This window comes from Lipotes vexillifer, unplaced genomic scaffold (genome assembly GCF_000442215.2).
Source record: "Lipotes vexillifer unplaced genomic scaffold, Lipotes_vexillifer_v1.1 scaffold1088, whole genome shotgun sequence".
Taxonomy (NCBI): Eukaryota; Metazoa; Chordata; class Mammalia; order Artiodactyla; family Lipotidae; genus Lipotes; species Lipotes vexillifer.
The window spans coordinates 121,083-147,671 of NW_006779738.1; the positions used below are offsets into that span (position 1 = coordinate 121,083).

At 37.1% G+C, this 26,589-nt stretch overlaps 1 protein-coding gene across 1 annotated transcript in view; it reads right to left on the reverse strand.

Annotated features, from left to right (window-relative positions):
* Positions 1-26,589, reverse strand: part of RYR2 (ryanodine receptor 2) — a 523,123-nt gene that overhangs the window by 99,221 nt on the left and 397,313 nt on the right. The window contains exons 69-79 of the mRNA XM_007452954.1: positions 25,111-25,351; positions 24,622-24,709; positions 23,373-23,465; positions 17,880-18,050; positions 16,703-16,762; positions 13,762-13,896; positions 10,986-11,030; positions 10,096-10,208; positions 6,899-6,995; positions 5,208-5,311; positions 3,625-3,676 (exon numbers count right to left, since the gene is read on the reverse strand). Coding sequence (XP_007453016.1) covers positions 3,625-3,676; positions 5,208-5,311; positions 6,899-6,995; positions 10,096-10,208; positions 10,986-11,030; positions 13,762-13,896; positions 16,703-16,762; positions 17,880-18,050; positions 23,373-23,465; positions 24,622-24,709; positions 25,111-25,351 — 1,199 coding nt within the window. The remainder of the gene's footprint in view (positions 1-3,624; positions 3,677-5,207; positions 5,312-6,898; positions 6,996-10,095; positions 10,209-10,985; positions 11,031-13,761; positions 13,897-16,702; positions 16,763-17,879; positions 18,051-23,372; positions 23,466-24,621; positions 24,710-25,110; positions 25,352-26,589) is intronic.

Here is a 26,589-nt window from a genome sequence, read left to right on the forward strand (position 1 = left end):
GCAGTGAGAACCCCATGCACCGCAACGAAGAGTAGCCCCCGCTCACCGCAACTAGAGAGGAAGCCTGTGCGCGGCAACGAAGACCCAACAAAGCCAAAAATAAATAAATAAATTTATTTTTTTTAAAAAAAAAATTTTGGCCTTGGATAATGGTATAACTCTAATTAGAGAAATGATGACTTATACTTAACTAAAGAGTATATCAACTGCCAAAATACACATATGTGAGGTAAACCTCAGAAGAAATTCATAAATGACATAGAATTTAGGTGAATATGCAAGCTCTTGACAAAAATGTAATCTGGCTGCCAAAAAACCAGTGAGTTCTTACAATTTATTGTAAATATATAGAATTCCGAGGCAGAATAAGCGAGGATAAAGTCCCAATGTGCACTACACAGGAGAACTCACAGCCAGCACACTGTGTTCAAGTAATTTCTGGGGGGGGGGGGCACATACTGATAGATGATTGAGAGAAGAATGAACTGAGTAATGAAAGCTTAGCATTCCTGGGATACATTAAACACTAAAAGGAACAAGATTATTTAATTATGAAGGGAGAATCTTGAGAAAAAGCATCATCAAATATTTGATCACTTATCAAAAGAGATTAAACTTCAGGATTCAACCAGGACAAATGCAGAGGCTGATTCTGCTCCAGTCACAAGGAAGAACTTGAACCACCAGGAATCTCCTACTCTCAAAACAGGAGCTTCTCCCTTTTCAGCCCACTTGCTCACTGCTTCTTCAACTGCGAGGACAACAGTCCATGGACTCCTTTACAATCTCCTTACTTATCAGCTCCTTCTTTCCTCATTTCCTTATTTATCCTGGTTGGAATCCAAGATCCAATGCCTCAGCCACTCTCATAGCGATATACAAAACCCCTGTGATCCCCTGTCCTTCGACAACAGTCTGGCAAAAATCCTTATCCTTGACAAATCTAACTTCCTGCCTTCTCTGAATCTGCACTTGGTTCTGGGAACTGCTAGAGAAAAGCCACACAACCAGAAGACTGCTACTGTCCAAATTCATAAAAAACGACATTGATCAGGCTTTCCACACTGCCTGGGAGTTCTATTTTAGTTTCCCGTCAATACTCAGTCCCAATTTCCATAGAAGGAAATATCCTTCCTCTTTAATATCTATTTTATTGAAGTATAGTTGATTTACAGTGTTGTGTTAGTTTCTGGTGTACAGCAAAGTGATTCAAGTATACATACATATAATAGTTTGCATCTTCTAATCCCAACCTCCAAATCCATCCCCTCCCACCCCCTTGGCAACCACAAGTCTGTTGTCTATGTTTGTTTTGTAGATAAGTTCTTTGTGTCATATTTTAGATTCCACATATAAGCAATACCATATGGTATTTCTCTCTTTCTGACTTACTTCACTTAGTACGATAATTTCTAGGTCCACCCATGTTGCTACAAATGGCCTTATTTCATTCTTTTTCATGGCCGAGTAGTTTTCCATTGCATATATATAGAATTCATATTCTTTAACCATTTATCTGTCGATAGATATTTAGGTTGTTTTCATGTTTTTTAAACTGTGGATTTCAACCCATTGACTGGACGTGAAATCTATTTAGTGAATCATGATCTCAAACAACTTTTTTATTTAAATAGAATAGAAAATATCAGACAGCACTGCTCATAGTACAAGTATAATTTCATGATGATTTTCTTTCAAGGTATCTGTTTTTATGTTTCTATAAATAGACTTGGTAAATTCATTTCTGACTGTGGGTTACGGTTTAAAAGAAAGCTGGAAAGCCACAACTTTTCTCTTATGCTCTGTAAGCTGTCCTGCTGCCCTGCTCCCACCTACTCAAAGCCTCACTCCACAAATTATTCCCTTGTCTACTCTTTTGGGTCCTTCCCACCAGAACAGAAGCATGTTCAAATCTATTTTTAAAAAGTAAAAAAAAAAGGCAAACAGGCAAAAAAATCCCCCTTCAACCTCACAATTCTATATATATATTTACCACCCTCTACCTTTCTCCTCCTTCTCAGTAAAGAGATGTCTATGCCACATCTACTCACACGTGAAACTCTACTTACTTCCCCACAATACACACTTGGACCACCGGTGCGCCATCTCACAACCCTCTGCAACTGTTCTCACCGTGGTCACATGATGTCCATGTAATAAATCCTGGAGAATTTTCAATTCTTACCTTGCTCAATCCCTCAGCAGAATAAGATTTTGTTGACCACACACTCCAACAGTTACTATATATGCTCACACTTAAGATTCTCTCCTATTTTTTACTGGGGGGTGGGCAGGGGAGCTCCTTTTTTTCTAACCATCTCTTAAGAATCCTTGTCTTTAGAGGCTTCGTCCTAGCCACCTGTTCTCCTCATGCTTCCCTCTCTGCCTGGGCAAGATCATCTACTACTATGGCTTCAATTACCTTCTAATGTTGGCAATTCCCAAAACTGTAATTTTATTTTATTTTTAAAATTTTTAAAATAAATTTATTTATTTTATTTATTTTATTTTTGGCCGCGTTGGGTCTTTGTTGCTGCGCGCAGGCTTTCTCTACTTGCGGCGAGCGGGGGCTACTCTTCATTGCGGTGTGTGGGCTTCTCATTGTGGTGGCTTCTCTTTCTGTGGAGCTCGGGCTCTAGGCAGGAGGGCTTCAGTAGTTGCGGCACGCGGGCTCAGTAGTTGTAGCTCGCGGGCTAGAGCGCAGGCTCAGTAGTTGTGGTGCATGGGCTTAGTTGCTCCATGGCATGCGGGACCTTCCCGGACCAGGGATCAAACCCATGTCCCCTGCACTGGCAGGCGGATCCTTAGCCACTGTGCCACCAGGGAAATCTCCCCAAAGCTGTAATTTTCAGCCTTCTGTGAGATGTGGAATGTCAGACATGACTATCTTATTGCATGTTAGACATCTCCACTTAGCTGTCTCACAGGTATTTTTAACTAACACGTCCAAAATTTAATTTGCCATCTTTCCTCTTCACTCTAGGCCTGCCATGATTCTGGTGATCCCCACCTGAGAATATCGTTCTGCCATCTACTCAGCTGCCCAAGTCTGAAGCCTCGGCGAAACCTGACTCCTCTTCCCCTCATTCATTCTCAGGTTATGAGATTAAACGAAATAAGCACCCAGTAAATACTAGCTATTACTATTTTTTCATGGTCAATTCATCATTCAACAGTTAAGGACTTCCTTGAAACTCAGACTAATGCTATATAAACTACTCCCACTACTCTTAATTGTTTCTCTATCATTAAACTTGTCAGAGTTTTTTTGTAATCATTTGTTCAAATTTTTTCTCCTACATCAGATGATAAACTCCAAGAAGGCAGGGTCTGTGTGTTACTTTCTGGTTCACCACATTATCTCCAATACCTTGATGTCGAGTGAATATTTGTTGAATGAATGAATGTTTGGAAAATTAGTGAGCTCTCCATAAATAAAATGTTAAAGGAAGAAACAATGATTACCTGTCAAAAACGTTAGAACAGGTATTCAGGCTTATTATTTAACAAGTGGAAAGTTGAGATTAATGCCCTGTAGGTTTCTAAAATTTAACGACATTTTATTTTAATCTAGAAACACATAGATTCTTATATTTTGCCATTAAAATCAAGACATTTATTTACCTTTGCCATAATATCTGCATAAGCCATGTATAAAAAATCCTCCTCCAGTTTGCTATGCAAAACAAGAAAAAAATCAGTTTTTAAGCAGAAGGTTAGTTACATGCAAAATCACCATCACTGTATAAAATAACTTTTATCTTTCAACAAGTACGCCTTTTTCAAAATAAACAAGCACAAAACTCAGGCAAAGCGATTATTCAGAAATATTGTAGAATCAGAGAGCAAAGATCTTAGACTTCCTAAACAGTGGCCCCATCCTACCTTACGGAAGAGACCTTCAAGTCTCACAAAATAAATGATCTATTGATTTACACACAAATGTAATAACATTAGTATTCTCTTAAAACTACAAAAGTTGAACCAAGCAAATTTACATGATGTCAGGGCTTTTGACAGCAGAAGTGATATCTGACATTTGTTGGAAAGACTCCCCCAATTATTATGCTACTACGTAGTTTAAAAATATGATGGTCATAATGATTCTTAAAAATTAAGATAGGTTAAAATCTGTTTACTATCCTCTTTTGAAAAGTTATGGAAACCACTAATTCATTGAAGAAAGGCTTCCATCAAAAAATACCTGACGTTTTGCAAAGTTATTTTAGCAGTTTTAAACTTATAGCCATCAGAAAAATCCACTTATGAGAAATACCTCATTACCTGACAATGCCAGACAGGGAGCTGCTCTATGCTTAGGGATGAGATGATTTTGTTAGTTAGGAAATAATAAGAGAAAGAGAGAGAAATCGTGAGAGAAGGATGGATCACATTAGCTAAGAGGGAGAAATGCACATTATTACGACATGCATAGAGGTCAGATGAACTCTTTAAGACTCATGTGGATATGGATTGATAATTAAATTCTCTGCAGAGGATGAGGGAGGCCTGGGGCAAAGTAGGCTTTCTCTCCCATGACAGGGAAGCAGGTAAAGGTTTTAAAACCTCCGCCATGGCTCATCTACAGAATCAGCCTGTGCGGTGCCCCTGTAATGAGCAGATACTGAGCACATTTTGATTACTGGGCTTCTGAGTGCATTTCTTATTTAACTCCATAGAGGTTTGCCCTTTGTGGTTTCAGTGAATTCATATGACCAAGACTGTAGGAACCAAGAAAAATGGAGAATGCCCATAAAATAGATCTCAAAGAAACCTTCCACTGAGAGGATGGGGCACCCACCTCCTCAAGTTTCCTAAGACTTACTGCTGGAGACAGAATCTACCCAGGAAATTTGGGGTCACCAGTGGTCTCCAAACATTTTTGGTACTGAAATTTGCTTTGGGCTCCTTTATTTTCTAAAGCTTGTTTGTGATCAACAGGAAGATTCAGAATCAAGTCAACCAGCTAATTGCAATGTTGTTAAGAAAAATGAGAGCTAGGTAAATATTTGGTAGGTAACTATTAAAGCCTGAAGTGGTGTGAGCGTTGGTTCGTAGTGTATGCCAGACTGGTCCTATCTTTGAACACTTCTCTCTCCTCCCAAGAACAAGATGAAACTGAAACAGGAACATGTGACGGACAGAACACTCAGACACGGGTTTCTATCTGTTCTTCCTACGTCTCGTGTGAATCCTCCCAACCATACCATTTCTCTGTTAAAGCCGTTCGACTGAACAGAAGTATCAGCTGATGGAGAGGATCAACCCGCTTAGTTCCTTCGTCTTCTTCCGGAGGTTCTGCTCCAGGTTTCTATACAAAAGTCAAATTTAAAAAATTTCACATTTAGGTGAGATGTTCACCCAGACCCAGGAACAACAAATAAAGCCTTTCTCTTCCTATTGTGGTGCGTGAGTGTGTCTGTGTTATATGCATTGTACCTGCACGTGTATGCACGTGTGTGTGTGTGTTACATTACCGACACAAAAGTATGCAGCTTTAAAAAAAGAAAAAGCTATTTAATAATGGGACCAAAAAACACCATGGGCAAGGATGACTTACATCATTTAACAATTCTGAATGCTATTCTTATAAGCAGATTCATAACTAACTGAAAAGTGTATCTGCTACATGGATTTCAGCTTTAGGGTGGGCTCAATTTACAAAGAATTGCAATAAAATGCTACGTCACTCCAAGTATAAAAATGTAGTTCATGTAGCAAGGCAAACTGATTATCAAATGAAACATTTTTGTTGCCTACATAGAGAAAGGAAAAGAATGCTGAATGAGTTAATGTCTGAGCCACTTACGCATTATTTTTTCTCATTTTCAGTTACTTTTAAAACTTAAAAATGTAATTTCATTCTATTGGATAGAACATGTACCATGAGGGAAATTATGAAGTATTTTTACCGACTGTAGAATTAATTAATCCCATTTGTTGAATGATTTAATGAATTTTATATCCCTATAAGAATTACCCATTCAGACTGAGATTCTCTCTACCTAAATGATGTTCTTTCTTGGATTTAAGGCTTAATGCTGCAGGTACTGTGTAAATTTCTATAAGGTTGAATATTCTAACATTCTACAGGTTTTGATTTTAAAGACAAATGAAATTCATTTAAAATATAAGGGGGTAATCAGGGTTAAGGTTTTATGAACTGGATTAGTTTATCCTTTATGTTCCCTGATAATTTGTGAGTTAAACAAAACAAAACAAAACTTTTAGACAAGAGGTCTTTAACTTGGGAATCATAAAGCCTCTAACTAGTCTGCAAAATTCTGCAGGACTACATGCTTATAAATTTTCCTAAGATGGCTCTTGGTCAGATTTTTAAATAGGTCCACAGCTCATAAAAAATTAAGACAATGGCTCCCCTGAGTGAAGCACTCTCAGTAACACAAGCCTCCTTATCAGCATGGTTGGACTGGAAAATTCTACTTGCCATTTATACTATATTTACCATTACTTCCTGCCCATCCTGTACCCAATCTATCATTCTCTGCCCTGTATATGTTTAACAACCAGCTACTTTTCATTGGCTTTGGTCAACCTTTAACCTAGTTTTGGTGAATAATTCTTTATGGTTCAGCTTTTATAGTAATATCCTGGTTCTGAGGTGTCTGAGGTTGCTTTGAGGAAGAATTTAAAAGAATAATAGAGTCAAAGTTTAGTTAAATTCTGAATTGCTGGATGCTGATGAGATCTCTTTGAAATAAGAAGAGTGAATTTTTCCCAAAACACTGCAGGCAATAACAATCGAGAATAAAGTTTCCTAAGGCCCATACACTGCAGTGCTGTTTTCTCTTCAATGTTATAAGATAAATGGCTCACACCAATATTATTCCACCAAGCCCAGACTTTCTTTCATCTTCTAACCCCATTAAAAATGTACCGCTAAATCTTCTATCAGTTTATCTTCAAAGTAATGTTCTTCTGTCTCAATCCAAGATTTTTCATATCCCTGAAGAAAGAGATTGACAGCCCGATGCCTAAAAGGTAAGCACAATTTCAAACAGTTATTTTTAATTAAAGTGAAAAGGTATTCAGTAGCACTTTATCGCTGGATTATCTGTGCACTCAAAGAATAAAATAAACTTCCCACTCTCAAGTGGAGAGCAAGATATCACAGTGGACAGAGAAAGGTTTCTCAGATCACACACTGACATGGATTTAGTTACTTCTAGGTTTTGTAACATTGGTCAAGTTATCCAACTTTGTTGACTTTCACTTCTCTCATTTATAAAACTAGGATAACCCCATCTACGTGTCAGTTTTGTGAGACTCAAACTGAGATAAAGAATGTAAAGCACATTGGATAGATGCTCATTACATGGTAGCTCTTATGACATAAAGTGGCTCTGGATAAACGATGTTATGGAATTATCCAATGCTTCTGTTAGCATTAGATACAGACCCTGAGGATTACAAAACTAAATGTATTAAGGGAACTTTATGGGAGTATATATCCAAAGATTAAATCCTAGAATACTGATGATAAGTTGCTGCCTATGAATTAAAGAAGACCAGTGAAGACTAAAACCGTAAGTAAACCCATCATGAAATTGATGAGATTTATGGCTAAGGTTCCACTCTAAGAAAATCATGTCAATAAGGGAACATCATAAGAGAATACCAGACGTGTTAAAAGGAGCTGGTGCCATTGTAGGATGGAAAGCTGAGCTTAACAGTATCAAAGGCAGGCTAAGGAATCATGAGACATAAAGGTAGACAGGTTTATGAAGGGCCTTGAAATCCAGAGAGAAGAACTGTCAACACAGGTGGAACGGCTAGAACTCACCATGAATTCTTGCACGAGAGTGGCTCAACCTTACTGGTATATCAGAATCCCCTGTGGAGCTTTTAAACAGTACACATGCTAAGCCCTCAGATATTCTGATTCAACAGGTTGAGGCTTGGATATTTCTCAAGCGAATTTGAGTGTATTTCCTAAAAGCACCAGGTCTGAGAATATTCCCACTGGAATAAGGGGTACAATTTTGAGTATGTTATATCCGAGGGAGTGGAACGGCAGACTCCGTGACATCGTAGAAACTAGCTTGGAATCTGCTGTCATCAACATGATGTGAGTCAATAAAGGGAGTTGAAGAGGTGGCCTTGAAAGGAAGAATGGTGATGTGATGGTTCAAAGGAAAAGTTGAATACCGTATGCTAACACATATACATAGAATCTAAAAAAACAGTACTGATGAACCTAGTGTCAGGGCAGGAATAAAGACACACAGGTAGAGAATGGACTTGAGGAAACGGGGAGGGGGAAGGGTAAGCTGGGACGAAGTGAGAAAGTGGCATGGACATATACACACTACCAAATGTAAAACAGACAGCTAGTGGGAAGCAGCTGCATAACAAGATCAGCTCGGTGCTAGAGGCATGGGATACGGAGGGTGGGAGGGAGACGCAAGAGGGAGGAGATATGGGGATATATGTATACACATAGCTGATTCACTTTGTTGCACAGCAGAAACAACACTGTAAAGCAATTATAATCCAATAGAGTTGTAAAAACAAAAGAAAAGAAAAACTTGATGAAACTTGGAAAATGTCTGTATAGGAGGAACCAGAAAAGAAATAAGAATATGAATTCAAGGTCAATGTTCTATTTGATTAAACTGTGACACCATAATTGAGCCAGTTAGAAGCAGCATGTGGTTTGAGAAGGAACTCAAATACATTTTATACTTGGTGAGTGACGAGATGGCAAGGAATTTACCGGCCTTAGTGAAATGGAAAAGTTTTGTTTGTTTTGCTTTGTTAGTGGCGGGGGGCAGGGAGGAGTTATGTTTTTGTCTTGTTTTTTTTGTTTTTTTTTTTTTTACTCCCCAACTTACGTTATTCATTCATTCAAACACTTACTGAAAGTCAGTGCTCTAGGTGCTGAAGATATGAAATTGAACATAGCTCTAAAGGATCTCAAAGTTTGAATCAGAGAGACAAACAGCCCCAATACTGTTTCCCAATAGGAAAGTGCCCACAACTAGAGGTATTTAAAAGTTTCCTAGAAACAAATAGGAGGAAGCGTTTTCAACTTGGAAGAAGTAGAAGGGCATGGCTTGGTCAGAGACGGTCCAAAAAAGAGATGCATCTGAGCTGAGCCTTGGTTAACAGACATGGGGAAGATGCCACTTGTATAAAGCTCAGAGTGGGAACCAGCACAGTTTCTTAGGAGAATCACAAGAAGGCTGAAATGGTACCCTGGGCTAGACTTCAATGCCACGGGTTACTTTTCTTTTAACAAGTATATCTCCTGTATCTCTAGGAGAAGGTTGATGGGTCTGTCAAGCGTGTTTACATTATTCCCATAAGTTAGTTCCCTATCAGTTCTTTTCACCAAAGGCTAAATAATCACAAAAATAATAAACAACAATTAACACTGCTTGTGTTATGTTCAGTTCTAAGCACTGTGTATACTTCGACCCATTAAATAACCTGAACACCTCTATGAGGCAAATTTTACGGTACAAAGTCAGGTAAGAACCTTGACCAAGGTCATGCGTCCATAAGCTGTGAGGTCAGGATTCAAATCAAGGCAGTCTGATCCCCAAGACTGAGTTCCTAATTACTCTATCCTGCCTCACATATGTGAGCAGATCCTCCTGAGTATTTAAAAGTAATAGAAAACAAACTTACGGTTACCAAAGGGTAAAGGGTGGGGAGGGATAAATTAGGAGTGTGGGATTAACATACACATACTACTATATATAAAATAAACAACCAAGACTTACTGTATAGCACAGGGTACTAACTATATTCAATATTTTATAATAACCTATAAAAGAATCTGAACAAGAAGAGATTTTTATATATGTATAACTGAATCACTTGAAACACCTGAAACTAACACAACTGTACTTCAATAAAAACATTATTAAAGTCATTTAATAATGACATTACAGACCAATGAGAATACCCCACAAAGGAAAACAAAGTCAAGTATTACACAGAAGAGCCAATAAATCTTATCCATCCTTCTCTTTGGACTATTGTACTCATGTTAAGGTAGATGCCTCCTATCACTTGTTAGGGGAAGAATAACTTTAATCCATTATAAACGTTAAAGAAAATTCTGACCTTGGCAGATTATACAAAGGAGCCATCCGAAAGCAGGCAACCACTGCCCGTTTCCTCTGCTTGGAGAGCAGTTTGTGCCACACGGCCTTTTTCGATCTCTGAGGATGCTCGACCTGAGGTAGAATGACACAAAGACATATGTATTTAACCCCCCAAAGGCCCTCAAAAATACAGCTGCATCTTTTAGCTAAAAACTTTTAGAATTTCAATCCCAAAAGTACCTCACAATTATTATGGGAAAACCCATGTCCTCAAAGTTACCCAATGCTAAATTTGAAATAGTTTTAAATGTTACATATTTTCCTTAGTAAAAATATAATATTTTCCCAACACTGTGTACTTTAGCAGCTATGTCATCTTTAAAAATCAAAGAAATATAAAACTATTCTATATAAAACAATTTTGTATCCTTTTCAGAATTCGGTTATGGTGCCAAAACATAGTTTTTGCCTATGCAAAACAATTAACCTATTCTTATTTATTTATCCATTTCCGCTAATTTTATCATAAGAGCTACAACAGTAAACATAAATAGAGGCAGTTAAAGAAAATTCTCATGAAAAGTCCACTGTTCCTTAAAGAAAATTCTCATGAAAAGTCCACTGTCCCTTAATATAACAGGATGGAGAGATGACAAGTCTTTGTGAACACATTAGTAGGAGTGAGTAAAAGAATTTAATTTTGCAAAAATGTTAAAATATATAATTACTTTGTTAGATAGGGACAAATGAGAATTCAAAAGTTGCAGTAAATGATGCAAGCAAGCTATGTGTTTAACTAATGGTGTTTGGAATTTCAAGAAGAAAAAGAGATTAACTGTAAGTATTAGAGAGAAAACAATCCCAGCATAGAATGCTACATTAGTTAGTAATTTCTAGGCAATTGAACACTGTACTTCCCGGACTGTAATATCTCCGGCGCATACATGTAGATTTCTGGAAGAAATAAAAACGTTACATTAGCTAAAAAAGTAAAACTAAATTTATTATCCTTTGCAGTAAAGGGTCAACATATGAATGTAATAATGCCTGAAGAAAACATTAAGAATGTTTGGATTGCAGTGCTTTGGAAATTTTAACAAAGCAATTTGTATAATTTGAAAGCACTTATTTCTGTGATCTTCTCCCTACTATAGGATCAATAAACACTTTTTGATAATTATCCAGTTCAATTTTCTTCTTGGCTATATTAAGCAAAACAAAACACTGTTGAGACGCTGCAGGTGAAAACAATCAAGGGCAGTATTATTCACCTAGAATATGGCATTCTGATCAACATGGGTGATAGTCAACAAACATAATTAACAAGGAAAGACCTTAAATAGTGAATTTTTCTAGAAATCAAGTAAATAGATGTTGTTAAGATCTGTGATCCAAAGGTGAACATCAAGATGTGTCTCGTAACTGTTGGAACACCTGGGTTTGCTGCTGTGCTAGCCTGTCTGGAGTTTGAGTATTAGAAAATTCCAAGGAGACAGCTTACTGTCCTAAGAAAAATGACCAGATGTACAGTACAAAATGTTCAATTGCAAAGGTCGCTGACCCTTGAGCCAAATGAAGTCTTTCCTCTGCACCCACTGTTTTTGCACCGAGTGTGGCAAATGAAAATATTCTTTGCGAACTATTCTATGACTCACAAATTAACATTAGAATAGAGGTATTAAAGGCATGAATTCTGCACACAGATATCTTCCACTCTTTTCTATTCTTTGATAACTGATGAGTTCTTTTTACTCATATTCTTAACATTTTGAAGAATAGTTGGCCATGAAAATCTGACCCTCTTACCTTTTCCTAGATAATTCCTACTTCTTTAAGGTTTACACAGGGATCACCCTCATCATGGCTAGAGTAAGTTTGGGTTCCTCTTATTCTCTCTTCAGTACGTTTTGTACCCTGGCACATCTAAATCACTACATATTTATCTATGTGGCCATATACTCCACTAGAGTACAAGGCACTTGAGGAGAGGGACAGAATTCAGTCCCCAACAGAGTACAATGCTGCCATATGGTAGCGCATGCAATAAATGTTCACGGGATAAACAGCTGCTCAGTAAAATGAGTCTCACCACTTTACAAATAACATCATCCATTATGATCACATGTATTTATGAGTACATAACATATGACTATAATAAAACAGGGTTCAATAAACTTCATTTAATGTATCTAAAAGTCATTCAAGCAAATCCAGATATGTGCATGAAAACCAGGAAGAATTAAAAACTCATGGTAGAGTAATGCTGTCAGAAATGGTCCTCTAGGATCCATTTAATTATCATTGAGTAATCTTCCTAAATACGTATATACTTCTGGAAACACAACTCTCTGACTTTGTATATCACTTAACATTTCATTACCTCAAATCTTGTCATCTGCTGATGGATGATCATTTATATTTATTTAATATTTCATGAAAATATTTAGGGAACCATTAAGTTACCTAAATAATATTTTATTATCATATTATATTATTAATATTATGGTGTTACATAATGTAAACACATATCGATAGCCATATGGTACGAGAGTATCCTAGCTTAATCTCATGAGGTGTAGTGATAAATTGCATGGCACTGGAGAAGTTATTAGCATTTGGGGAGCATCTGAGTAAGCAGATGCTACATTAGATATACGCTTCAGTTATTTAACTGGCCAGGGCAGTGATAGGAGGTCATCAGATAACATAAAATAGGAATCAAAGAAACACATTTATTATTGCTATGCTAGTAAGTTCTGCAAAACATTCAGATGACAACATCTTGAGGTGACCTGGGGCATTTCATTATTTTATGTTCAGTGTAAAATAACTGCCCCTCCATGTCAGGTAGGTACTGCCATGGAGACCCGGTGACAGAGCACACTCAGTTTACACTGAGCACCCTCAGTCTGGTGTTATTTTGCTGAATGGACCTCATGAGAAACAGAGACTGTCTCTGTGTTGCAGATATTTAACCTAAGCCAGAAGATCCCTTATACAAAAATACGATCCACCGAGTGATGACGTTTCAGATATTATTGGTTTGGGAATTCTTGAGCAAAGTAATAAACAAGAAAATCAAATACACAGTAAGCTTGGTAGCTTAAAATAGAATACAACTGAAAAATGATATAAAAACATTATTTTCACATGGCTGTAATACCAATGCACTGCTCTTCTCTAAATGTAACATATTGTTGAACTTGAGAAAAATTAGCTCAAAAATATTCAAAGGAAAGGTTAAATAAGTGACCTTAAATTCAAAATTCAAATATTAGACCAGGGAAAGATAGTATCTCAAACATGTTTTGATGAGCATCAATAGAAAAATAATACAGTTACAAAACATTTGAAATCAGGTGTAACTCCTCAAATTTTTGTTAGAATGGCTTAAAATTAATTATATAATTTTAATTATCTGTTTAATTTTTGAAATATTTTGATAAAGACTATAAAACAGAGGCCTTGATCTCCCCAAATACATTATTTATCGTTGGTTACAAAAATTACAAGCTTGGAAATGCTGCTGATTAGATACTAAGGACTCCCAAGTCATAGATTCTTTGTAATGAACATGCTGGATATATATGTTTTCTGTCCCACAGTTAACAAGTTAACACACATCCTTTAAAAAAATATTTTTTATGGTTAAGGCAAATGTGATTGAATCAACACAAAATCTAACCTGTTCAAGATGAAAAAGCACATTTGCTATATCCAAGACCCTTTCCACTGTCTTCTCAGGATCTGAAGTGTCTTCTGTCCTGTTGGGTAAATCTTTGTAAAGAGCCATCTGCCATCTAATAGCAGGATCCTCCACCTGCAGAAAAAAAGAAAAACGTTCAAAAACTACAGTGTAAAGAGGGGAAGACACACTTCTGAAGAGTCAATCTATAGCTATTTATTGAGCATAGCACAAGGTGAACACATGACGCAGAGATCAAGACAGAGAAGTAAGTACCTTGTACTCATGAAATTTATCGTCTGGTGAGGAAGGAAGACATCAAACAAACATTTACAGTTGTGACAAGGGCTACTAGAAAGAAATATAAGGTACCTGGAGATTTAACCTAATCTGTTGGTGGTTGGGAAGATTTCCCTGAACAAGTGAAGTTTCAACTAGGATTTAAGGATGAGCTGGAGATGGTGAGGGAAAGCAAGTAGGCAAAGCAATCTTTTATCTTTCTCTTTTCCTTTCACAGTCAAACACTGAGAGATTCACATATTTACTTTAGAGGCAATGATATAGGATCACATTTATCTATAAATACAAGGATTCTACAACAGAGCTCAGTCTCACTGAAACAAAGATATCAATTAATATAAAGCAACGAAGGCCTACAAAATCACATTCTTACAATAAACCAATCTACAGACTCTACTTTTTAATACTGTCAAATTTCCTGAGTGAAAGATACAACGGAATTCTGAATGTTTTTTAAGAAATATTATTTTAAACCATAGAAACTGACAAATACAAGCATCTTTCCAGGGATACAGCACTTCAAAGAAATAATTTAGATTAACTATGTCATTAAAAACGGGCACAGCAATACTCGTTATGTTTCTCCTCCCATTAAATATTTCCTTTAAAAATGGGAGACGGAGTGCAATGAAGCAGAAGTAAACGAACAACATCTAAAACTTCACAACTTCTAGCCTGAGAAAGTGTAGTTTGAAATGTTAAAAATAACTTTCATCTTCCAGGCAAAGAGATAGAGCTCTGTGCACTGAACCACTTGTCAACACGATTTGTCTTTTCATAAAACAAAATGTTTTCCTCCATATACTTTTTTCACCTGAGGACTCTGGTACCTCTAGATATTATTCTTTCTAATATACAATCACTCCCTCTTGTCCTCAGGATTACCAGTCTTAGAATTTCAAGACAATGTATTCAAGAAAGAGCTGGGAACAAAAGAACTCATTGCTTGCAAGTCTGTATATACACGAGGGCCTTGGGGCCTATTTTTATATACATGGGGGCCTTGGGGCCTAGTTTTACGCCTAGCTTAAAAAATATAGAATGAAATGTCACAAAGAATAAGTATTCATTATGTCTTTATTTTCAGGTTTCATTCGTTTGGAGGTGAAATATTGGTTATAAATATGCATCCTTTTCAGCTTTTTTGTTCCTCCTGACTCCTCAATACACAGCATACATTGTCCAAAGTATCCCTACAAGTAACCTCTAGAATATAATGGAAGAATTTCCTCCTGCTTATCCAAGACATAACTTTTTTTTTTTTTTTTTTTCCGCAATACTTGGGCCTGTCACCGTTGCAGCCTCTCCCGTTCAGGCTCCAGACGCGCAGGCTCAGCGGCCATGGCTCACGGGCCCAGCCGCTCCGCGGCATGTGGGATCTTCCCGGACCGGGGCACGAACCTGCGTCCCCTGCATCGGCAGGCGGACGCTCAACCACTGCGCCACCAGGGAAGCCCCAAGACATAACTTTTATTTGACTGTTTCCTGGGAGTGGTATAAACCCCTTCTTAAGAGGTAGTGAATACTTTCTGTCTCTGCGGGACCATGGTTCTCAAAGTGTGGTCTCGAATTCCCTGGGGCTCCCGAGATCTTTTCAGGGGCACATGATTGCCTCAAGTGCCCATGCATGTAGTATAAAATTGAGGTTCAGCTGAAGCCTTTATGAACATTTTGAATAATGTTAAAAATCTTTTTGCTATCTGCAAAGAGATCGTGCTCTTATAGGAATTAATCTCCTACTCTGTTCAAGTTAAAATTAAATGGATAATTGAGTACACAACAAAGTACACATGAAATTTGCTCTAAATAATACTTGTGCATTGTGAGTACTGTAAAAGCATGTCGCACCTTTATCATATTATATTCCGAAGTGTTAAAAGAAAATGAATATGGTTTGGATCTTTGGAAAGAAACATTTTAATACCCAGTAAGGGATACATTATACTATAGCCACTAGTTTTTGACATTTGGACATTTTCACAATTAAAAAAAAAATCCTCAGAAGGGACATCTGAATAGAAGCAAAGAGCTGAGTCAAAATTATAAATTGCTAGACTTCTCATATTACATAACAGGTCCTGTAAACAAATGAATAGTTTATCCAGTACTATGAAAGCATTTCCAAATAATGGTAAATGCTTGGACTACAAAAACTACTTTGAGCAAATTTTTTACCCACCAGTAGAAAGTATGTGTTATCTTGGTTTCCATTCATGTTTCTCTTCTAAATGTACACTGGCTTTGGTATTACATTAATTCTTGCTATCTCATATGTACTGACTCAAATACACATTTAATTTCTGAGCACTAGGTGTAAAATATCAAATTTTCATAGACACCTGTTTCCATGTCCCAAAGGTCCTCAAACTCAGCTATATGAAGGAAATTCCCAACCTCTATTTCAACTGGCGACATCTTTTTCCAAAGTTTGACAATCTCCGATGATCTACTTTAAAAATACGTCATTTGTTATCTTGAGAGTCATTAATACAAAAGGATTTGCAAGCAGGATAATGACTGATTAAGATGATATATTTTCACTACCTTACTTGTTAAAGTAACATTATTTGTAGTACTCTTCTAAAGAGAGATTAACTAGTTTATAGGTGCTAAGTGTGCTTTCTAATAATATTGGGCTTACCTTGCCTTGTAAGTGAATATTACTGCGGATTATATCTCGAACTTCATCCTCAGTGTCTTTCTGTCAAGAAATAAATGTTACCTATATGAAGTCTTATAATGCAGCGACTGGCACAAGTCATTAGAAATAAACCTCTTGAAATAGTATATGTTTGAACAAACGTCTTTATAGGATTTAATACATGCAACAAATGTATTAAATCGCTCAGATAATTAATATCTGGGGCTTATCGCTCAGATAATTCTTTGATATTGCTGTGATTTGAAACAAGACAACCACCTAATTTAACTCCAGTGAAAGTGCCCTAGACTCAAGACAACTGAATTTCCAGCTCACAAGAAGTAGGGCAGAAGCATGTTCCCTTGGGTTCAAACAGAAATATGTCTCCAGCATTCTCTGAAATCTCCATGAAGTCATGTTAGCACCCAATAACATCCCCAAGGATCCAGTAATACTGAGGAGCATATCCTGAGAAGCAAATATTAGACAAAAGCCAATGAGCCTGCATCTCTGCAGCTCCCTTTCCTACAATCTCCCTTCAATTTGTTCATGGTAGGGTCTCAAACTCTGGATATGCAGAGAGGTGCTTCAGTGTGGGAACACGGGAGGGAGAACATGTCCTCCAACTTACATGAATAAAAGACAGCAACCCCAATGTATATTTTTGAAAACTTGCATCCTCTCTGTGTAACCACGAAGAGGAAAACCAGAGACCGTCAAGAAATCTTGAGAACTTCAATCTTGATGCTTCACAAAGGAGAAAAGCTGCTGATTCAAAAGTCAAATTCGTATCTAACAACAATCAGCACAATACATTATGCATCTAACATTCAAAATCACTCTTCATAAATCTGCAGATAGCTCTCATCACAAACTTGATATAGTTCATATGAAATCCATTTTTTTTCCACTACCAGTGACTTGTTGCCATCTTTTCTCTTTGGTTTCTGAATATGCCCTGGGGGTGATTAACGTTAATTTAGAAATAAAAACAGCCTCCAAAAAAAATACTAGGCAGTCTTTGTGTCTGAGTCCTAGGGCCTGTGCAGAAAAATTGCTTAATAAAGCATTCAATGCAAATGAAATACTGACATAGAGCAGTGAGACGAAGGAATCCAAACACATGAGCATCTGGAGGTTGAATGATCATTCCCACTGGTAGGAACAGGAGCCTTACCAGACTAAATCGATTTTTGGCCAGAGCAATGAGCTCCTGGTCCCCAGGGGCACAGATGTTCAAGCCAATGGGCAGTAATCGCTTCAGAGCTGCCACGATAAGAGAGGTCTGCATGGAATACCGGTCTCCTTTGCGCTTCATTTTCTTCCTTTCCTGATCAGAAACAGCTGCCTACAGAACAAAGGTAAGTGTTGGAATCTGCAATGACTTCTTGCCTCATAGGACTATGAGCCTTTTCTAACTTGCCTGTAGTTTCCTCTTCCTCGTTTTCTGCGGGTCCCAATTGTTTAGGAATCCCATTGAGGACACCCTTTCTCTTTCCTTCTCAGCATCTCTTGCTGATTTTAAGTCCTACTCTCGGATTCCCAAATCACTAGAATTTACTGGTAGGCATTTCGAGATAATCTTTTTTTTTTTTTTAAAGAAAAAAGGTTTATTTATTTTTTTGTTTCTTTTTGTTGTTGTTGTTTATCTGGCCCCATCATGTTTCCTGACCATGGATTGAACCCAGGCCCCCGGCAGGGGAAGCACTGAGTCTTAACCACTGGACTGCCAGGGAATTCCCTCTATATAATTTTAGAAGGAAAACGCACATTGTAATTTTAGAGAGGCATATGGATGCGTGAAAAATCCATGGTAATTTTAGATACTGCATGTTTTATGATTTTTGGTGGTTAACAGGAAAAAAAAAGATTAAGAATAAATGGTTTTTGCTTTGACAAATGCTTGCTTTGCAACACACACACACACACACACACACACACACACACACACAGCATATATAAAACTCTCATATATTTGCCTTTTATACAGGCTGAACACTTGTCTCCCCAGGGCCTTAATCTAGACGTAATATACTAATCAGTGTTACATAAATATTCAGGATTATCTCTGGATAACCTGTTTACAACTGAGAACAGCCATGATACTTTAGGGTTCTCTAGTGATTCTGTTGAAAACTATGCTTGTGCCAGGGTCACCTCCAATGACGGAGTCTAATTTTCACTGGGTAGTGAGTATTCTTCTTTCTATTAAGAGGACATGTTCTAATGTTAAAATGAAAATAGCTGTCCCATATCCACTTCTTCGTGCATGTTAAATTTCTTTGTAATAATAAGTCAAACATTGAAGATAGTTTTATAATGATATATTGTAATAGTTTTGGGCTGAGAAATTCAGAAGATCATTTCACATACAGATGATCTGCTTTCCCCAAAAGAAGGCAAAATATATCACAATGTGATAATGAAAGAAGTTTTTTGCAAAGTGAAAGTACTGAAACATCTGAAATCATATGGTAATGGTAACTGATATGTTAATAATATAATATATATTATATAATGTATTATATTATTACATATATAGTATATATTGATATATTATATCAAACCTACAGTATCTGAACCACAGTAATAAGAATCATATTCACTTTCCAAAGAGATGTACTTATTGTGTGGATCCCGCTTTTATCTGTACCAATTTGTAAGGGAGTACTCTCAGTAAGTTTAGTAGAAAAAGCACAGTGCATAATTATTTGTACTATTAAATTGATTAACCCATAAAAATAATGAATCAGTGGTTTTACATGAGCTCTCTGCTAAAAGGAAACCTAACCACACTGATAAAAATAATTACCCAAATGAGGAACCACCATCCTGAAAATTAAGGAAATTGATATAAATTATACAAACAGATTTCTACCCAATACTGGTAATGTAGTTTTTGCAAAACAATATTACTCAATACATTAAAGTCTAAATTTTACTGGTGCTGAAGTTTTCTTTGATTTTAACTTGTAAAGGTCTTTTGGTTTTACTGTTGTAAAAATAGAAGGAGCTTATACCTGGCTTGATATTTATAAATATTTAAGCAACCTTATAATAAAAATAATTTAAATCAACACTAAAGGCAACTCTACACTGCTCAGTTTTGAGAAATTAATTCCTACTTATGCTCAAAATATAATCTTGCTTTCTATACCATAGGAAATCTGTAAACTGAAAAGAACAGTCAATAAATCTTTGAACATTTATGGGTGATATAGTTCACTGTTGATATGAAGAAATTAAATATACGAGCAATCAAATACCCTCATGTACATCTATAAGGGCTGTTTTATCCTTGTTCAGTGCCGATTTCCTCCCCAGACTATGGAGCTCCATTAGGGAAGTGGCCAGGCCTATTTTGTTCCTTTTTGTACATGCATAACCAAGCACTGTGCCTTACTCACAGGAGCTGTTCAATAATTTGAACAGAACTGCTAAAACTATTGAATTTGCACAGTTCATTTTCAATCCTAACATTTGAATCAGATATGAATACACAATAACATGGTCAATATGTAGGCACTGATGGAAGAAATGTTCACATATTGAGATCTGGGAAAGTCATTCCGGCTTACACATGATTTAACTTAAATTTTACGCTAATTAGAACAGCCTGTTTTGTGACCCATCAAACATGCATTGTGCATCTGCTTTAACCACTGAAGAAACAAATGCATTTAAAAAATTAAAATGGAGTAACTGTGGCTCAGACATCCAAGATGGAGCTCAGTGGCCACTGTGAATGTGGTCTGAGACACGATGCTGCATCACAGAGAACCTGAATTTTCTGAACTGTACCAGTCTCAAGCACACCACCAGCCATTCTCTAAAACATCTGCTAGCAGCTGCCAGCTGCAGCGTTGTAGTCTCAAGACCTCCTTGGTAACTGTGCAACTATTTCGGACCCTGACCAATCCTTACTTAACAAGCACACTTACTTCTTGCCAGGTCCAGTCATAATTTTTGACAAATAACTTATGTAATTTTGCAGTGTTTGCCTTTGTAAGTCTCCCCTATTTTGCAGTACGGCGGAACATAATTCAACTGCTTCTTGAATCTGTGTCTCCCGGGTTATAGCCCTCAGTTTGGCTCAGATAAAACTCTTTTCTATTCCTATTACAGATTGTTTATTATTTCTGTCAAGGGCATATTTAAGGAGGAGAGTTGGATAAATGGCCTCTTAAATCAGTGTGTGTGTGTGTGTGTGTGTGTGTGTGTGTGTGTGTGTGCGTCTCACACGCAGACACATGCACGGACCACAAATAGAGCTCCAACAATTTCACCTAAAATAACCTAAAATTTAATAGAGGACCAAGAAAAAGGGAAGAATTTTCTAATATTCCTACAAGAAAATGGCCTACAACTCCCCCCAAAATAGACATAAAATCATAAATGATTTACGAAAACTTCGATATATGAAGGATAAAGGTGAGCCTATTCATCAAAAAGACAAGAGATTACAAGTTTGGGTGAGAATGTGGAGGAAAGGGAACCCTTGTGCACTGCTGGTGGGAATGCAAACTGGTTCGGCCACTGTGGAACTGCATGGGGGTTCCTCAAAAAATAAGAAAAATAGAACTCCCAGAGTATTATGGCCAATTATACATGCACTGGCCTCTCTCTGGGCTACATATATTTTGCTTTAAGTCAAAATGAGCTTCCCTATCCCAGACTGCCTATTCCAAACTGGTCTGCTGGCCAACTTACATACTCTTCTAATTTGGGAAATGGCACTCCATACAAATAGTGATTATTATCCCTGCTCGAGCGACTGGCTGAAGACTGATGTGTGACAATGTGCCCTTTGGTTGGTGTTTGCATTTGGTCTCAATCTCTGGCCAAAAGGAGTTCGTTTTTCCTGCAGGACTCTGGAAGGGTGGCTCTATCGGCTGCTGTGACGCCTTAGACAGATGGTTTAAGGTCTTGTCGCAGAAATCCCTGAAGCTTTCTGCATCTCTCTGCTCTCAGCATTTCAGGAGGGAACACCTCTCTGTTCATTTCAGTTTCAGAGGTAAGACCTCTGGCCACACTACTGGTATCCATTCTTGACACCAGACCCAAATGATACAGCTTGCAGACCTCTGCTCTGAAGACCTTTAATTTATCTTGAGTTTGATAATACACTGGAGTCATTGTCATCCTCCAAAAGGAAACACTGACCTCTTATGTCCTCTCTCTATGCCTTTGTTAACACTGGCCTACATTGACAATATACTGACAAAGCAGGGTAATTCACTAACAGTTTTCAGCTCAGAACATCCCTGTGAAATATATACTCTTAGTATAGCATCTTCTGAAGGAGCAGTTCCTCACTCTTTAGGCTTACTGTCTGCCCAGAGGAAAGAAAACTTATCATCTTTTATGAGTGTTTCAAGAGCACAGATGCACAGAGTAATAGCCTGTAGTAGTCGGACAACCGTTCTAGTCATGCAAAGCTTCAGCCAGCATTAGCTTTGAGTTCACGTGTTAATCGTATCAAATACATGGCATCCACAACTCTGAATAAGACTAGAGTACTGAGTGATGCTATTTTTTGTCCTGGTGGGTTGCCAATGAAACAAGTCAGATGGACTCTTGGGGTTCATCCCTCCTCCCATAATTTATTGAGGTGGTCGAGACTGATTTCCGGGGCCACAGTGCCACACTATTTTGCATCTTTGGCCATTGGGTAGCATATTTTGTGTGTGACCCCATCTAATATATTCATTTTCTTATTTTGTGGTAATTCAAAAGATAAAGGCACATATTTTTCAGTGTTTTGAAAGGTCCTCCAGTCCCCAACATGAATGATGAAGAAAACAAAAATTTCCATTTCATAAGTGAGAACTTGGAATTCATCCATGTGGTTCTTAAACAATGCAGCTAATTATTTGGCGGTGTATTTATTTGACACACATAAATGTACCTACATTTCCTCTGATGAATACGTATTATTGACTAATTATATCTATATTATACTGATTGGCAATCTTGTGAGTGTGTGTGTATATTAAGCATGTCTTTTTATTGTGATGCCTTGACATCGTGGGCCCTACTGACCTTTGAGTGCCCCTCCCAGAGTCAGTCAGTTCCTAGAGAGAGAAAATTACTTGCCTGCAAGCACGCCTTTCATATACAAACCAATCAACTCAGAGTCCTTGTCCTCCAATCACCTCCTTTACCTGAATCTCAATCCACCTGCCCTCATCACCCAGGGCCAGGTACCAGACAACTAGGGACAGTCCCTACACCCCAGAGCCCACGGAAATGACTCAAGCTAGCCAGTGCTAAACCTGCTTACCCTACCTCGTCTGCTCCTTCCCACAGAAACCATAGTAAAGGCTCTTGCCCACATCTTCCCCTTGCGCCCTCCGCCTCGTGGCTGACCCTGCTGCTTCCTCATGTGTCCTCACTCTACGCTGCGCCTTCTGTTTCCAGGGAACTGTGAGTAAAACCTTCTTCCTCCATGGCAGTCATTTCCATGTCTACATGTCTTGCCACACCTGATTACAATAAGTCCCAGGTACCCTGAAAACTGTGTATGTGTGTTTAATCAGTAAACATGATCAAATCCATCAAATTCCAGTTACAAACCTTCAAAAGATCTAAAAAATATCAACCAATTCAACTAATGAACATAAGTTATATTCACACATTTTCTAGAAAGTAAAACAGATTATAGTAATACCTTGGACATCTTTGACTTGGTGTCCGTAATAAGGAAAGACATATTGTTGATTTCATTTTGTACCACGAAGTTCTGCTCTTCTCTTTTGAAATTCTGAGAAGTCCCAAAGGAAGTTTCAATTAAAACCACAGATAAGTAGTTCATGTAACAGAGGTTACAAAGGAACCCAAACTTTCTACAAAGATAAGCAGTAATTTGATATATAAGACTTATAAAGAAAGGAAACAAATAGTTGTTGAATATCAAATGAGGGTGCTTGGCTGGGGGCAACAATTCTGGGAGTTAGATAGAAATATGTATGTTTCAAAGATGGGAATACTAAGGTTCAGAAAATTTAAGTAACCAAGTCACACACCTACCAAGGGGTAGAATGAATACTCAAACACCAGCTACCTGGTGGAAAGCATATACTGCCTTTTGGGATAAACACAGATTTCCTAAGGGCATTCACAACTATAACGCAACTTTCCATTCTGTCAGATATTTTATCTACTTTTTCATATACCCTAAAATTATTTTATTCATTTTTAATTTAGGAACATAAAAACACTGGCAAAGTCAAGTGTTTAAGCAGTGTTAGTAGTGAAAGTAAATACAGAATAAAAGCAGAAATAATCACAGAGCTTTAAAAGAGAGGTTAACAATCTAATTATACGTGTTTCTTTTTTAAAGGAGCATAACCCAAGCAAAATAATTTTATAGTAAGCATCTAAATATGTTAATAATTGATGAGTAATAAAAGATTTTGTACGAAGGACAGTGAATAGACTAAGCTTCAATTTTCATTCAGCTCATATTAACATTCTAATTTTACTGTTAATATTATAACTGTTCACATAGTTTCACCTTTAAAAATTTGGGTTAGAACGTATACAGCATATATTAACAGATTTGTGTTTAAAATATATCCATGAGATTCAAAAGCACATATTCAGATTCTTTTTCTTATTCTTGAAACTAACACTAGGCATTCATCTAAAAGCCTACTGATTATGATAAATACTCAGCACAATTAAAAATCTCTGTGATTCTTTGAAGATAAATTACAAAACTCAAAAGCCACCTTATATTGCATCAAACTCCCCAGGGAAACCTAGTCTCTCTCCTGACCAGTTAAGTGATACTAAGGAGACGACCTTGAGAAACACACTCTGATAGGTATTTACTAAGGGTATCGGAAAATTCATTAAATTTTGCAAGTCCTTAACATGTTCCAGAGAGTAAGCACTGTCGGTATTTTCCTACTTACGTGCGATTTTGACCAGTAGATAAACACCTCTGCAACCATGCGGAAAAGATCTTCTGCTTCTGGGTTAGGCTCTTTCAGCCACTTTGCCCTAGATCACATAATAAATAAAGTGGTGTCTGTTACTCCCTAAAGTTAATTAAAAAAAAAAAAAATCACACTCCTAAAGTTAAATGTGAAACCAAGTAAACTGAGGGTGAGCATACTTGTCCACAGAGCTCATAAATGGCTTCAGTGTACAGCTGTAACATTTTAAATAATTTAAACATTGTAACTGTCAAAGTGCTAGCTTTTACACCCACAAGGCAGACTGCTCCACAATGGGATTTCCAATTGTAATTTTAAGATGGTTGGTGAAATTCACATCTGATACTGTCATCATTGTGAACAAACTCATTGCTAAGTAGTGAAGGAAGCAATTCCACTGGGACATATGAACACAGTAAGGTTATGACTGAATTAGAGAAATTAAATCACTTTTGAACATTCTACCTGTTATAGTCCACAAATCTAATCAAGAGCGGGTAGAAGGCATAGAGATCTCTGGCCAGCGTGGTGAACTCGTCTAGAATGAGAAGTTCAGCCTCGGACATATCCCCCCTGACCTCGGATTTCAGATGGTCTTCCTCTGATACCACCATAGCTGCCTTTTTCTTGAGTTTCTCCATTAATGGCAAGAAATGAGTTTTCAAGAGCTGAGGTTTCACTTTATTTATAATAGGCTGGGAAAATACTGTTTGAAGACAGACATTAATATTCCGCTCTGCATAAACATTCATTAAAATGAGGATTAGATGGTCATCACAATTGTACAGCACGATTAAGCCTCCCTTTCCTCTAGCACATGACTTCCTTTAGAATTCAGCCCATGCCTCAGTCCTTTGTCTAGTCCCAAACCTAATTACATAGCTGCTGTTCAAAAATGATTACTGAATTGAAACTGATGTGCTTCCTTGTTTTCAAAAAAGAAAGAAAGAAAGAAAGAAATTGGCAGCTAATTTAGAATTTTAAAAAAGACATTCATTCACTTTGGAAATCAATTATTTTCACACAAAGAAGAAAAGTCCCCAAATGGAAAAGTTCCCCCGGCCCCTTTTTTAGAAGAGATACACACCACTGAATACTTATATGAGACCACTACCTACTTAACTACTACACCATCTCATTATAACTGTCCCCATCCTTGTCCCAGTGGAAGAGTTAGATTACATATAATACTGCTCTTTTATTTAATAATAGTTGTAGTTGTTAGCAACAGTTCTAAACTTGATTAGGCCATTTTTTTGAATTTAATTTTTACTTTATATCGGATTTACAATGCTGTGTTCGTTTCAGGTAGACGGCAAAGTGATTCAGTTATGCATAAACATATATCCGTTCTTTCTCAGGTTCTTTTGCCATATAGGTTATTACAAAATATTGAGCAGAGTTCCCTGTGCTATAGAGTACGTCCTTGTTGATTACCTATTTTATATATAGTAGTGTGTATATATTAATCCCTCCCCCTCACCTGTCCCCTTTGGTAACCATAAGTTTGTTTTTTAGGCCATTTTAAAAGGAATTTTTTTCTCCCTAAGAGTGACATACATACACTGGGGAAGTGCATAAAAGAGAAATGTTAAAAATCAACCATAATTACCCTACCCAAATTAGTAAGACATTGGTGTATTTTTTTTGGAAATTTTCCTAATAAGTAATGTCATATGTAAACTTCTGAATTCAAATTTTTAAAGTTCTTCTTTTAACCCTCTATGGTATTCTGAATATTTTCCACATCATAAAATATTGTTGAAATCTTAATGTTTGAAAAAAAGCATAATATTCTGGTAATATGGATGTGCACAACCTATTTAACCATACTCTAGTGGTTAGGCATTCAAATTGCTTCCAGTTATTCAATATAAATAGTGCAATGATAGAGAAGCTTAAATGTAAATATTTGTATCTTTTGGTTATCCTCCCCCATTCCTG